The sequence below is a fragment of the Neomonachus schauinslandi genome, chromosome 4 (assembly GCF_002201575.2).
Source record: "Neomonachus schauinslandi chromosome 4, ASM220157v2, whole genome shotgun sequence".
Lineage (NCBI taxonomy): Eukaryota > Metazoa > Chordata > Mammalia > Carnivora > Phocidae > Neomonachus > Neomonachus schauinslandi.
Genome location: NC_058406.1, coordinates 159,524,296 through 159,539,663, shown reverse-complemented (window position 1 = coordinate 159,539,663; position 15,368 = coordinate 159,524,296). Strand labels below are relative to the sequence as shown.

At 39.2% G+C, this 15,368-nt stretch overlaps 1 protein-coding gene across 1 annotated transcript in view; it reads right to left on the bottom strand.

The window, feature by feature from the left end:
* Positions 1–613: 613 nt before the first annotated feature.
* PKHD1L1 (PKHD1 like 1) overlaps positions 614–15,368 on the bottom strand; it is a 154,151-nt gene continuing 139,396 nt past the window's right edge. The window contains exons 73-78 of the mRNA XM_021688369.1: positions 14,114–14,458; positions 9,904–10,055; positions 9,354–9,500; positions 8,846–8,999; positions 4,840–5,073; positions 614–661 (exon numbers count right to left, since the gene is read on the bottom strand). Of these exons, the coding sequence (XP_021544044.1) occupies positions 651–661; positions 4,840–5,073; positions 8,846–8,999; positions 9,354–9,500; positions 9,904–10,055; positions 14,114–14,458 (1,043 nt within the window). The 3' untranslated portion in view covers positions 614–650. The remainder of the gene's footprint in view (positions 662–4,839; positions 5,074–8,845; positions 9,000–9,353; positions 9,501–9,903; positions 10,056–14,113; positions 14,459–15,368) is intronic.

Sequence of the window (15,368 nt, the reverse complement as noted above, 5' to 3'; positions counted from 1 at the left end):
GGAAGGAGGGTGAGCAGAGAAAGTTTGGCCTCGTTCCAAAGGTTGTTCCAGAGGCAACAACAAAAACTCTTCTTGGAATAGTGACCAGGGTTTGGCAGGCCCAGAAATCCAGGACAATCTAGAATTTCCGGGATTACTATGGATCTGAAAATCAGCAACTTGTCTGAAAAAGGTCTAAAACAATCTCATTTCTCCAAAATCCTTATAAATTAGAATGACTTACATCATTGGAAACCAGAATTTCATGAATGGATAGGGGAAGTCAGATCTCCCAGTACGTACACAAATTCAAAATGCTTCCAATCTGATCCAAGGGTGGGTAAGTCAAAACTGGACAAGCTCTTTCAACAATATAAAGGGTTCCAAGAGTTGTAGGTATAGCAACTTGGACGTGGCACATCTGCTTCCACACCAAGGACTTCTTAAAGTTTTTTTTAATGAAATAAGAACATACAAATATAAGGAATCAAAAGAAAATTTATATTTTGAAGAAATCTGATTTTTGTGATCAAAGCTAATTAGTACATTTTATATATTATAAAAATATGTCCAGCTTATTTTCTTGAAAATGCTATACAGACTTTATCTTCTACAACAAAATAGCTCATAAAAAGCATTTTTGTTTTCAGCCTGTTCTTCAGGACAGCACTTTAGTTGTATCCTGAAAAGTGAAAACAATACAAATATCTTTTTTAAGTAGTAGTAACATCCAGTGTGGTTTAAAATATGTTTCATTCATTTAACATTTCTAGTATTTCATGGTATGGTTAATCGGGCAAAGGTAGTATTTAAAAATAAGTATTTCAAAGTTTACCAGTGTACTTTTAGAATCAGTAATGCACTCCTTTTGTAGAACTGGGGAGAGAGAATAGTGGTGCTTAAACTCTGTATTTTTCACATTCAAGTTGTCATTTCATTTAGTGGAACTCTGTGACTATCTTACAAATAAAATAGTGTCAATTCAGAATGCAAAGTTATAAAAATCCCAGCCTTTCATTTCATTAATAGTTAGTATGGTGTGAATGCATTCCCTTTAAATTCCTATGTTGAAAACTGAGGGTTGCTGGAGTGGGGGGTGGGGTGGGAGGGATGGGCTGACTGGGTGATAGACACTGGGGAGGGTATGTGCTCTGGTAAGCGCTGTGAATTGCGCAAGACTGTTGAATCTCAGATCTGTACCTCTGAAACAAATAATGCAATATATGTTAAGAAAAAAAAAAAGAAGAAGAAGAAGGTAGCGGGAGGGGAAGAATGAAGCGGGGGAAATCGGAGGGGTAGACGAACCATGAGAGACGATTGACTCTGAAAAACAAACAGGGTTCTAGAGGGGAGGCGGGTGGGAGGATGGGTTAGCCTGGTGGTGGGTATTGAGGAGGGCACATTCTGCATGGAGCACTGGGTGTTATGCACAAACAATGAATCATGGAACACTTCATCTAAAACTAATGATGTAATGTATGGGGATTAACATAAGAATAAAAAAAAAAAGAATAAAAAAAAATAAAAAAATAAAAAAATAAAAAAATAAATTCCTATGTTGAAAACCTAATACCCAGTGAGATGGTATTTGGAGGTGGAGCCTTTGGGAGGTGCTTAGGTCCTGGGGGTGGAGCCATCATGATGGGATCAGTGCTCTTACAAAAGAGACCCACCGAGCTCCCTAGGCCCTTCCACCGGTGAGGACGCAGTCTGTGACCTAGAAGTGGGCCCTCACCTGACTGTGCTGGCACCCTGATCTCAGACTTCCAGCCTTCAGAACTGTGAGAAATAAATTTCCGTTGTTGATAAGCCACTCAGTCTGTGGTATTTTGTTACAGCAGCCCAAATGGATTAGGACAATGGTGTTTAAATCACCTTATGGTTTTTAAATCACCTTATGCTTTAATTGGAGAATGACAGATTATTTAGGAGCCAAGGAGAAGACCCTTATTGACTTTTCTGTCTGGCGAAAAAAGGCCTAAAGAAAACGCCAGGAACAATATCATTTACTAATGATTTGAAAATAGAATTTTCTGAATTTTATAAAATCCCAAAGTTGTCAGGAACAAGCAGGCTGAAAGTCAGTGATGACAATTAGAAAACAATGCATTTAACAAGGAAATAGAAAAAGCACAAAGATATAGTAAGCAGTACTTACACTTTATATTTTAATGCTTCTGAAAAGAAACACATTTAAGCAATGCCTGTAATGCTATTATAAAATGGACAACTGGTTTTACTTTTATTAGAATTCTGAAGATAAGAAAACTTGCATAAAAATAAAATAACTTGTGTGCTAGTCATTTACCTATGGTCCCTTAGCTCCAAACCTACCCTTCCATGTTCAGCTATTAGAGGCCAGGACTGAGTCTCTTCAAACCATACTTCTCCCTCAACAGCTGGCTCCTAATTAACTTCAGCCATTGGGAGGAAAGAAAGGATTATTCCTTTCTGTTTGATCACTGTTCTTGAAACCCCCAACCTCCAGTTTTTTCTGCCACTCTTGAACCAGCCTTGATGTATCCCTTCATCCTGACCTTACCTATATTTAAATTTAAAATCTAGTCTTAGCTTTTATTCCTCGAAATTCTTCAGTATCCTTTTAAAGTACTACCCCATCTCAAATTCTTCTTACATCCTTCTTTTAACTTTGATTTTTATTCAAATATACGAATCTAACTAGGTATCTCATAACTTAAGACATTTATCTTCTTTTGATATTTGGAGATCTGTATTGGTTCTATATAGATCAATAATGATTATTTTTTTTATTTTTAATTGGGGTGAAATCCATAGAACATTAAATTTTAATCATTTTTAAAGTGGACAGTTCAGTAGTGTTAAATATGTTCACACTGCTATGCAACCAATCTCCAGAACTGTTTTCAACTTCTTAAATCTTATCAGTATTTTAAAGTGATGCTTTCATTTCATTAATCTATCAGAAACTCTCCATCATTCCCTCCATTAGATCAACTGCAAATTGATCAGTATCTGCCAATCAAAGCTTTTTACAATTTGCCTATAATACCCCTACTCATCATTTCCCCCTCAGTAGCAAGGAGGCTTTATTCCCCTTTTGAGAGTTAAAAATCAATTAAATCTCATTTTTAGCACCTATAATAAATATGGCTTGTAGTCTTATCTTCTGAGTGCTCACACTTTAGTAAGGAAGATAGATTTGAAGATGTCTAAGTCTAATAAATGTATACCACTGGAAATGCCAAAATAACGGTATAAACAAAGCACAACTGGAGAACAAGGGAAAGGAGCATTACATGTATCACAGAGAGGGATGGAAGAAGAGAAACCTGATGGAGGAGGGAGATTTTGAGCAGGGCCAGGCAGCATGCCATGAAAAGCAAATCTGGTGAGTAGAGGAAAGCCGAGATGGAGGGAATATGTGGGACAGCAAGCATCTTCTCTAGGAATGATTTGGCACAGGAGGCAGTCTTCAAGACTGGTTTCAGGGACTCTGGGGTTGATTGTAATTTGCATGTAGTAAGGAATCTTCGAGGATTTGACACGACATACTACTGCATGACCCTGTGCTTTAGGAAGATAAGTATGACAGCAATATGGAAGCTAGGCTGAAAGTGAGAAGTTTAGAAGCAGGGAATCCAGGAGGCTATGGTAATAGGTCAAGTAAGTAAAAAAGGAAAAATTTGTAAGTGGAGCAGCAAGACTTTAAAGGAGGAACAGATACGTGACATTATGGATGGAGACTGATGCCCCAGAGCACCTTGAAGGGATGTGGAGCTTGAAGGAAAGAGAGAAGTCTAAGAAGTATCAGCCTGAGAGATGAGAAGGACGACATTGGCACTAACTGGGATGGGGCAGCAGGAAGAAGCACCTTTAGAAGGAAGAGATGAAGAATTCATGCTGAACATGGATAGTCAAAGATGTCCTTTTTCACTCCCACTTTTTGCTTTGCTCCTATCATGCCCCTGTTCTGGAGTACCTTTCCTTCCATTTCCACATTTCATTCATCTTTTATAATCCTGTCTGTAAAGTCCTGCTGCTGATGGGGTGACACCAACAGTCATCCCAATCATCGTCGCCCACAGGGACATCGCCCTCCTCTGAACCTCCCTAATAGTCACCATCTTTGTCTGCCTGCAGTGCTGGTACTAGCATTTGGATTCCCTTTGTGGAACCACATCTCCACCATCCCCAGAACTTCCCTCCATGTGGGCCAGGCCAGGCTAATTAGAACAGAGGATCTGGTGGCCCCAGTGATTGGCCCAAGAATGGACATGTGACCAAGCTAGGTCAATGATATTGCTTCGGGATTTTGCTGAAAGAGTTGAGAAAGAGGTTTGCTCTTTCTGCATTTAGCTACTGGGCTGGTAGAATGTACATGAAGACACAGGTGGTACCCTTGCCATGAGTCTGGGGTGGGGGGTGGTAGTAGAGAGTCTGCCTGTGTGTGAATTGACCACCAAGGATCATGGAGCCAAGAGATGGAGAGACACAAGTTTTGGATCATATCATGTGAGTCCTTAGGTCTAGCTACAGCAGAAATCCACACTACGACTGGACTTCTCAGTTGAATGAGATTCACTTCACTGCCTAAACCAATTCGAGCTGAGCTTCTGCCCCTTGTAACTGAAAGAGTCCAACATTCCCTTCCCATTCCCCACATTCCCATGTGCCACTGTGTAATGTGAATGGCATTTCCTGTAGGGTCATCTCATCTCTAGCACGGAAGCAATTACTTTCTCAATGGCCAAGACCTTGTCTCTGTGTTCCCAGTGGTGCCATGCATGGTGGTCATGCCCTCGGTCTCTCTTCAGTAAACGTTTACTGGAACCTCAGTATGTGGAGACGTACATTACAAAAAAGATGAACTACGCTTACCTAGATTTATGTTCAAAATCAAAACTGTGGCCATAAATGCTTCCAAGAGCAACACTCTTCCCATCAGACAGCAAATCACTGGAGCCATTATCTGGGCAGTTGTGCCCACAGCTGACGCCCGGTCACTGCTGCTGTCACCACCGCCACTAGACACAGACTGTGCTGGGAGGCTCAGGGGCCCGGATTCCACCCGGACAGCATCATCCAGTATAAATTCAATCTTACAATTTTTTCCTAGGAAGGAAAACCATCAGAGAATTTGACTTCCTTTTATGATTTGTCTTCACACAGTCCCAGTTGGGTTTTCATTGACTTAAAAATCCTATATAATTCCTCATGAAGTATTTTTGTAAATTGAGCCCAAGTAGATTAGTTTAAGTATAAACAAGTGTAAAGAAGATCTCAGAGTTAGAATTCCATTTGCCCATCCACTATGGGCAGGCGGAATCTGGGTAGATTTTCTTTCTGTAGCATCAGTACTTGCTCCTTAGGGATGCCTTCTTAGTGCCCAGGACTAGAGAGAGGTTGCTGGAAAGGAGGGACAGTAGGGAAGGGAAATGAAGATGCTGAGCCTTTGTTCCATCCCTGGATACTTGACCTAGGAGTAGAGAAGCCTCAGCTTCAGTTGGGGGAGATGAGGATGGATACTGAACTTTTTATTTTGAAAAGTTTCAAACATACAGAAGAGTTGAAAGAATAGTACAACAAACACCCATATGCCCTCCACTTTGTTTCAGCAATTTTACTGCTTTCCACGTTTCCCTTAAGTCAGATGCTTTTTTTGTGTTGCACGATTGTGACCCTTTCTTTCTTCTTACCTCAGGTAGACAAGAGTGAGGAAACTTGTTAGATATTTTTAGAGTGTGAAACATAAAAAGCTCATCTAAATACTTTTTAATCCATAAGTTAAGTCTTCCCACAGTTTTGAACATGAGATAAGCAATACATTTTTCCTTGATATAATTTCTTCTAGGACTAATTGCTATCAATAGTGGTTACCACATAGAGTTTGCAATCCTTGTCACAATGCTGAGGTTTTCATTCCTCTCTCTATTACCTTAAAAAATCATTTGTTTTCTTTCTTTTTTTCCCTCCTTCTTTCTCTCTCTCTCTCTCTCTGAGAATATAATTAGATCTTGACCACATTGTGCTTCCACAAACAACAGCAATGCATTCTATAACTTTCAAGATGGATGGTCATTGTTCTATAGAATTTTCTGCCACCATTACAATCCATGACAATGGCATATTTAAGTCTTTCCTTCTTTCAGTTTGAAAAAAAGTGAATTTTTGCAGCATTTTTCTTAATGCTTTTTCTGTGTAAAAAATTTAGGTTTGTTTTTTTTTTTCTCCTGCAGTACCATGAGGAAGCTCAAGAGAACCTTGTCTCGGAGATGCACTCCATGAAGGAGAACTGAAGAACCCAGCTAAAATCCAGAATCAAAACCTTGGGGATATGACTTCAATCAAGCTAATCCAGTTAAAAATCCAGACATCATTAAGCAGACAGGAGCCATCCCTGCCCAAATTCCTGACCCATACAGTTGTGAGCAAGTGAAATGGTTGTTGTTTGAGTCATTAGATTTGGGGCTGGTTTGTTATGTATCAATAAGAACAGAAACAAGCACTGTATATCATATAGGTTGCTAGGTAAACACATCCTAAATATGATTATCCAGTAGTAATACTATTTTTATTCAGGTTGACCAAAGATGCAGCCTCAGCTGTTTACTACTTTCTTCTTCTTCTACCCTTTTCTCACCTCATTCTCACATCCCCATTTTCTGTGTTAGAAACAACAACCCATACCTCCTGTGTCTGGGTGGCCCCTGCTTTGCTTTTTATTGAGCTATTAGTAGAAGAGGGTGTGGGACCACACTGTCAGGCTCCAGTCTAATTTGCAAGGGGATTTCCCACATGCAGTAACTGGGGAGCTACCTACTAGAAAGAGTTACAAAAATGATGCTTTGTTAATTTTTTCTCATGTACTTTGTTGTTATTACAATTTTATAGTGGTTAATCTACAAACTGGCTAACTGATCTAAAGATAATGAAGAGAAGACTATATTTGTCTTCCTTACTATACACAACCAGGGAACTGAGACCCTACACTTGATGGCAGTAAGAAAGTAAGACAGCGGCCAAGCAAGCAAGCAAGCAAGAGATTAGAAGCAATGGCGGTTCACCATAGCAGGTCAGATAGACACACTAAGGGAAGATTTGAACGATGAAGGAAAATTTACTCTATAAAAGGAGAATGATATTTTGTTATCACAATAAAACACCAAAGCCTATATAATTATTTCAGCACTCCAGGGATCTTGGTTATTTTGGAACATTGCTATTTGGAAGCGGTAGTTTGAAGAACATGGTCTCCGGGTTGGGTCTTTGCCACTGGGTACCTTTTGGGTCCACCTTCATGGGGAAGTGGACAACTTTCTTCTCACCTAGAGTTCTTGTTAAGTGCCTCATTTCCCAGAAAAGGATCCCAGTTCTCCCACCATTTAGGCTGACTCTCAAAGAATTCGGCTCTGCCCTTAACCAGCCAGTGTATAGGACACTCTAAGTACTTGTCTAGGAGCACAACTATGGACTCATTGCCATCTGAGTCCCATCAAACACCAGGTTGAGACACTGGTGCCTAGCAGGCAGACCAAACTTGTGTGGTTTAGGGGATCACCAAAGCAAGAAAAAACAAAAAATAAGGAAAATATTTAGGGGAATGATTTGAGCTTTTGATACGTGTTTAATATGAAAAAATCAGGCTATTGTTGGAATTTCTTTTACTTATTTTACTCTTTTTACTTTTATTTTGACTTTTAGTATATATATATATATATATATATATATATATATATATATATATATATGAGAGAGAACAGTGGTAAGAAGTGGGGAGTAAGTACCAATATAACTTTTCAGAAGTTAGGTCCTATAAAGGTCTTAAATGAGCCCAGATGAATGGTAAACAGATAATGGAAGTCTGTCTCAGGGATAAGCAGTTTATCCACTTCTCTCTTTTAGATACTCTACAATCTATCACCAATAGATATTCTACAAACTATCTGTCTTGGGCTCAGTAAAAAGGCTTTTACCAATTGAAGTTATGCTATCAACCCGTATGAAGACAATATAAGAAACATCACAATGGAAGTTATGACTATTTACTGTAATGTTGAAGATATCACTTCATACAGATTCATTGGGTATACTTTATGAGAACTCCTAGGAGACATTTGTTCTGATCTCAGAGCTAGTTGTAAGTCTCCACAACAACTGGTTTGTTTACCTGATGGGCACCGTGGAATCATGATAATGCTTATGTTTTCTCCTTTGCATTGTCTTTCAGAAAGACTAGAACCCACTTTTCAGTCCAACTCTGAACTCTTGCATGGGGCATTCAAGTTATATGAGCCTATCTTATCCTCCCTTATCTTTGATTTGAAAATCTATATGTTAACTGTTTTCATTATAAATGTAATGCATATTTAGTGAAAATATACAAAAGTACACAAATGGATACAAATATAAATCATGATGTAATTTTAATGCATAGCCTCAGATTATGTTTATTTTCCTTAATTGCTTGTTTAATTCTATTTTGTTTTGCATATTAAATATTTTTTGTAAACTAGATGTTATCTGACATGTTTTCTGAAACAAGATAGAGAGTTCCGATTTTTTTTTAAAGATTTACTTATTCATTTTAGAGAAAGAGAGAAAGAGAGAGAGCACGAGCAGGAGGGGCAGAGGGAGAGGGAGACAGAGTCTCAAGCTGACTCCGTGCTAAGCACGGAGCCTGATGCAGGGCTCGATCTCACAACCATAAGATCACAACCTGAGCCAAAACCAAGAGTCAGAGGCTTAACCGACTGTACCACCCAGGCACCCCTATAGTGTTCCAATTTGTCTAATTTATTAACCAGAGTATTATAGAATGCTTTGTTCAATTATAATTGTCCCTGTTTATGGATATATATGTGAAGGTCCAAAATAGTATTCTCACCTGTTCTAAGTACAGTAAGGTCTGTGTAGTTGGCCCAACAGCTGCTAAATGGAATTGTTGTATTTCCACTCAGACCACTGATTTGGTTATTATTGGAGTCCTTTAGTATGGCCTTCAAAGTCAGTGAAGTAATCCCAACTGATACACAATTACCCTAAAGAAAAAAGTAGTAGAGAATTTTAATTGTCCTGTTCCCATGTTTGTTTGTTTGTTTTTTTAAGATGTGTGAAACTTCATTTTTAAAAATGCCTCATGACAAATTTAAAATCTGCAGGAGCTTCTTTCCCTACCCAAGGAGTTCACAAATATGGGTGGGCACTGGAACAAGTTCATTGAAAAGGAACATTTTCAAAACAGGGGAAGATTATATCCATAGGTATCAGTCCAGGTTTTAAGAGGCAGTGTCACCCTCAGGTTGCCAGTGGACCAGGATTACTGAAATTGGCCCACTCTCCAAGATTTATAGCTTAACTTCTTCACTCAACTAAAGCTTTGAGTTAGAACTTACATCAGAATCTACTGCCTTTACTGAAGGCTGCTGAGAAAATGGCTGTCCTGGCTGAGCGGCAACCGGCTGAATGATCACTGACAGCGAGGACACAAAGGCCACATGATGAACAGGAAATGCAAATCTTTCAACTGGTTCAGCGGCCACCTGGAAATCAATGGTCATGAGTGATGAAGTGGTTTTCACATGATAAATTAGTCAGGAGCAAATTGATCTTAGCTAGGCTAAGTATAATATGTAATAATAAGCATAAAAATATGTCCAATATATGAAATAATTTTATTACAATATTTCCTCTGGACCAGATTCATGAAGCATTGTTATAAATATTCAAAGCAAAGCACATTTCATACCAATAAATAATTTTTTAGCAGATATGCTCCTTTTCAACTATTTTATCATTTTAGTTATACCATTAAATAGCGAGCCAACATTAATTAGGAAGACATGCCCTCTAAATTATTGTATTGAACTATAAAGAGTTAAAAGAAGAAATAAGCAGCAATGTTTTAAATAGCTAAGATGCATTTTTCTAGTTGCCTTTTCTTACCTTAATCCAGGCAGAATCACTTGGGCTGGGGATAGGATTGGTAATAGACATGGAAGAGATATTAAACCCAAGGATACTACTGGTTTTTCCTGTAATTACAGCTTGTCCAAGAGAGCCAGCGATTTTTTGGAGTTCAGATAACTGCATCTGACCTATGGGGAAACAGTAATATCACATATGGGTTATAAGAATATAGGATTGTGGGGCGCCTGGGTGGCTCAGTCCATTAAGCGTTTGCCTTCAGCTCGAGTTGTGATCCCAGGGTCCTGGGATCAAGTCCCTCATCGGGCTTCCTGCTCAGCGGGGAGTCTGCTTCTCCCTCTGTCTTCTCCCCTCTGCTCATGCTCATGCTCTGTCTCTCTCTCTCTCAAATAAATAAATAAAATCTTCAAAAAAATAAGAATATAGGATTGTGAGAGTTTTTCTTTTTCTTTTTCTTTTTTTTTTTGCACAGCTCCATCCACATTCTGGAATTCTGTAGCTTTTTCACCACCTATGAGCTCAATATGACAAAGTCCTTTGAATGAGCTTAGGAAAATGAAGAACTCAGTAGAATATGTTTTTAAGCTGTAATTAAAGAAAAACCAAAGGTAGATAAAATAAAGTGAATGAAAGCCTAGTGGAAAAATATACGTCTTTTAATTTAATCCTTTCCCATGCCATTCTTTATTGAGGAGTAAAGCACCATCATGCAAGTGTATCATCACGTACCATTTTTTAAAAAGAGAGTTTTAATTTTGGAGTGTAAGAATAATTAGCATTATCGAATTTACACAATGTATATTAGTAAGTTCTGAAGTTAACACTACATTACTCACAAATTGTTGCTTGCTCTAGATGTGGATAAATTTCAAAGTTAATTTTAACACTACAGGCAGTTTCTATTGTCTTTGTCTAGCTTGGCAGGCCCTCTTACACTTACTGGCCTCACCGTGCTCCGTACCTAAGAAGTGGCACCTCTATTCATCATACTCATTTGTCAGAGCCTGGTACTTTTGCCTGATCCCTTCTTCTACTTCATCTCTCCTCCACACCATATAATCAGTTACAGTTTCTAGATCTCTCTGTCCCCACTGTCTAAATCCTAGTCAAAGCCATCATTTACTAAAACAACTTTTATACTGGTTTTTCTTGCATCCATTCTGTCCTTCTTTCACTCCATTCTATACATTGTAGTCCGAGTGACCTTTTAAAAAACAACTGTATCCAGGATCTTTTTGGTGTACTGTAAGCCTTGACAACAGTTCCTACCTAGTTATCCAGCACCTTCTATATCCAGAGGCCTGCCTTGAGGACCATGCGCATTGCATTTCCTCCATTAAGGCTAAACCATGAAGCTTAGTGTGCTCAGGAAGAAGGAGGCAGCTGATCTCACATAACACTTTGAAAATCATGGTCTTAGGGAATTTCCGTCCTGTCAGTTTAACACATCTCTTTTGGTTGACTCAGACCCTCTGGACAAATGATTAATCTTTCAGATTTCTTTTTCTCCCTCCCCTCGCCCCCCTTCCATATACTCTTCTCCAAATGGCTTTCCAGATATGAGGGCTCATGTGACCTAGCAGCAGCAGGTACAAAGAGGCTTCATATCCACCGACTGCTACTACCACTTGTCCTCACTGGTTTTTGGTGCAACATGGCGGGTCTGACCTGCCTGCACTGTTAACAGATTTTCTCCGACTACCTGACATGTGAAGGCATCCATTTCTGCTGACTGCCACCCTAAGAAACCAAAGTCCTTAACCTGAAGAGTTTTTACTCCTGACCAATCTCTGTTTATCCAGAGGTCCCCTTAGTACTTCAGTAACCCCTTTCTATGAATCTGGGAAAGCCAGGATACCCTGACCCATGCAAAGGCTGTGGAGAGCCAGCAAGCAGTATTACTACATGCACACCTTCCTTGCCAATGCCCAATATTCTGCTGTGAAATCCCTCTATGCCAAGTTGTAGGACATTCTTGAGACTTGAAACCCTATCCCAGAATATGTCTGAGAAACATGGCATTGCCTGTCCCTCCGACTGCCCCCATCTCCATGTTCTTAGACTGTCTTATACCAGTCTGGATAAATCTAACAAAATAAAACTGCTTAAAGGGGGTAAGGAGATGGAAGAGGTTGTGCATGAAGAAATTTAGATCACATATAGGAAATAAGTCAGTTTCTTTGGACATCTGAGTGGCTACATGGCCTTACATGACCCCACTACATGTAAGGGCTTACTAGGAATTTCTAAGAGTTGGTGAACCATCTATATATGTACCATGGAACCATTACAACTCCTAGAATAAATGAACTGACTGTGTTGAGTCAAAAGCCGTGACCCTCTAAGTACTAGGAAGTATGGAGCTGATGAAGGAAAGTAACCTATGACTGGGTAGAGAACATCATGGGAGATTTCGTTACAACACAAGCCTATACTTCCTGTTTCCTTCAACAAAGAGAGTTGATCAGCATCTCCCTCCACTCCACAAAGCCTTTCCACAGGCTTACTTCTATAAGGGAAGAACCTCTGTCTGCCTAGCTGGTAGAACTCCAGAACAGTATGTGGCAGGTGCACTGGGTCAATCCTTGGAAGCAAACCTCCTGGGGTCATGAGTGATGACCCCTAAAAGCAGAAGGCGAGAACTTCACCCAGTATCCAGGTTGACATGTAAGAGAGCCCCAGGGGTTAAGGAAAAAGATGCTGAAGAGAGATAAGGCAGATGCAGATTTTTATGAATCTGAAATTTATACAGTTTGGAGGCTCTCTTTAAGAAAAAGAATGAGGAAAAGTCTTACTTCTGCAACTTTTATAGTAACAATGATTGGGTCATATTATTAAATGGACCCTTCTCCCAGGCCCTTCCTGTGACTTGTACAAGTGAAAGGCCTTGAAGCTTAAGCTTCGTTAGCTGGATGGTAATCTTCCTCTGACATGGATCTAGGTCTCATTTTTTTGGAGATGGGTGTGCCTACTTAAGACTTGTGCTTGGGGCGCCTGGGTGGCTCAGTTGGTTGAGCGACTGCTTTCGGCTCAGGTCATGATCCTGGAGTCCCTGGATCGAGTCCCGCATCGGGCTCCCTGCTCGGCGGGGAGCCTGCTTCTCCCTCTGACCCTCCCCCCCTCATGTGCTCTCTCTCTCTCATTCTCTCTGTCTCAAATAAATAAATAAAATCTTTAAAAAAAAAAAGACTTGTGCTTGACTACTGGAGGCATGGCTGGGAATGCATGCTGGGGATGGATGCCAAGAGGCCAGGAAAGTTCAGCTGAACCTCAAGACAGGCTTGTGCAGGGCAGAGAAGAGCAGAGAAGACCCCCTACCCTGTAGCAGAGACTATGAAAACAAGAGGCAATGTGGGAGTCTTGGTATTCCGATACCAACTTAAGCAGGTAGAAAGGAAAAAATTTGAAGGGCTGAGCATTTACCTAAATGCCCAAACTGAGTCACTCTAAGGAAATAATTTAAAGAGGCAAAGATCTCTGATGAGACAGGTGAGCTTATTTTTGTCTCTGATAACTAGAAAATGGGGATATGGAGAGTGAGGGACAGAGAAAAGTGGGACAGCTGGTGACACTGATTGGATCAGTCATAGGAATTAAAGATAGAAGATATTCCTGCACATTTGCATTTGTTAGGGTAAATCTGTGACTTTACTACAACTCAGAATCTCCAAAGGTCTACTCTTTTCCTTAGGAAAATATCCACAGTCCTCTTAGCTTAGGAAGAAAAGAGCTTCTTTTGGTTTCCCATGATCTAGGTAGGACCTGCCTAATTCTCAATTTCACCTCCAGTAGCTTGCCCTTCCTGGCTCCTGCCACCACAGACCAGTGAGACCTTCTCCAGTTCTTCTTATGTCCCACTTCCACCAACTATTTCCGTAGACTTGAACATTCTTACCTTCCTCTTTTCATTGACTGACTATGCTTAATCTCGCAGCTATAATCTCAATTACTTAGGTCACCTCTCAAATCTTTTATATTAGGTCAAATCCTCTTGTTGAATTTACTAATTGCTACAATAATGAAATAGAGGCTGAAATTCCTTCATAATTCCAAAATAGTTTGGGATTACAGGAGTAGAGTAGGGAAAAGGGTCTCTAGGCCCTTACAGGGTTCAGGATATGGGGTTGGTGGGACTTCCTGAGCCCAGGTTTACCAGGCCCTGATAGGGTTATTTGTGAATGTGGATCTGGTATTACATTCTTCCAACTCAAATGTCTACTCTTCATACCTGCAGTATCATTGCTTATGAACTGAGGAGGAGGATCTCCAATCTCCAATTCCACTGTGAGTCCCATCGATCTCTTCCTTCGCAGACTCTCCCCTGGTATTATTTTGCTGACACGGATTTTGTCACTTGGTATCTTTAGGAACAAGGCAAGATTTCTAACCAGATTATGAGAGCTATAGAAGTCATCTTCTGTTACAGCAGGTAATTGGAAAGAAACAAATATGACTGCAGTGGTGTGGATTTCAACAGGTATAGTTCCTTTAACCAAAAGGTAAAGCATCTGGTAGGTTCTATCAAAGTAGTTTTCACCAAGGACAGTGGAATTCAGGTTAGGAAGGAATTGCTCTATGAAGGAAAAAAAGCCAAAACAGCACTGTTAAAAATACCTATGTTATCACAATTACCATGTAGTATTTAATATTTGTTTAAATGTAGGAAATTCTGAAAAGAGTCAACATTATTCTTCCATAGAAAAGTATGCATATTAAAAACAAAAACACTTACAGAACTGGCATGCAAAATTAAAGTCAATACCATTGATCATCACTATACATTATATTTATTTTAAAAGCAATTAGCTATAGATACAGTATAAATGAGAAATAAAATCAAATTATGAACCCAGGAGCCTATATTGTACTGGTAACACTGTTTACATGTTCAGAATTTTAAAGCCTTTACCAAAGGCATTTGGTAATTTAAAAATGTAAATTTAGCTTTAATAGCCATCTAGTTTATGCAGTGCTATATATCAACTCTTAAGGAGCGTTTACAATTCAGTGCTTCTATTTTTACCAAGAATAAAAATATATAATACAAATGAAGTATATACTAAAATATCTCAGAGGGATTTTATGCCAATGAAGCAGGTTTACATTTCAGCCTGAAAAACCTTTGGTTAATGCAAAACAAATTCTACTAGGGAACTGACTTTTGTAAAAGTGGCTGAGATTTTTATATATATAAAATGAATGAATATATATATGATTTTATGGCAGAGTATCAAAAATGTCTTAAGAGCTTATAAATCTACTAACACATACTGAGCCCAGACAAAGGCTGAATCATATAATAGTACTAGAATGGGACATGTAGCTTCTTACCACATTTCATAGTGAGGCTTACTAAGAGAAATAAATTTAAATTTTAGGAAGAAGATATTTCTTATGAATGTAATAGACATTCATAGCAGTTGGTATTAAGAAGCCATTTCATTATTACCATGTATTTCTTTCATATCTACTAGTATAAGTTC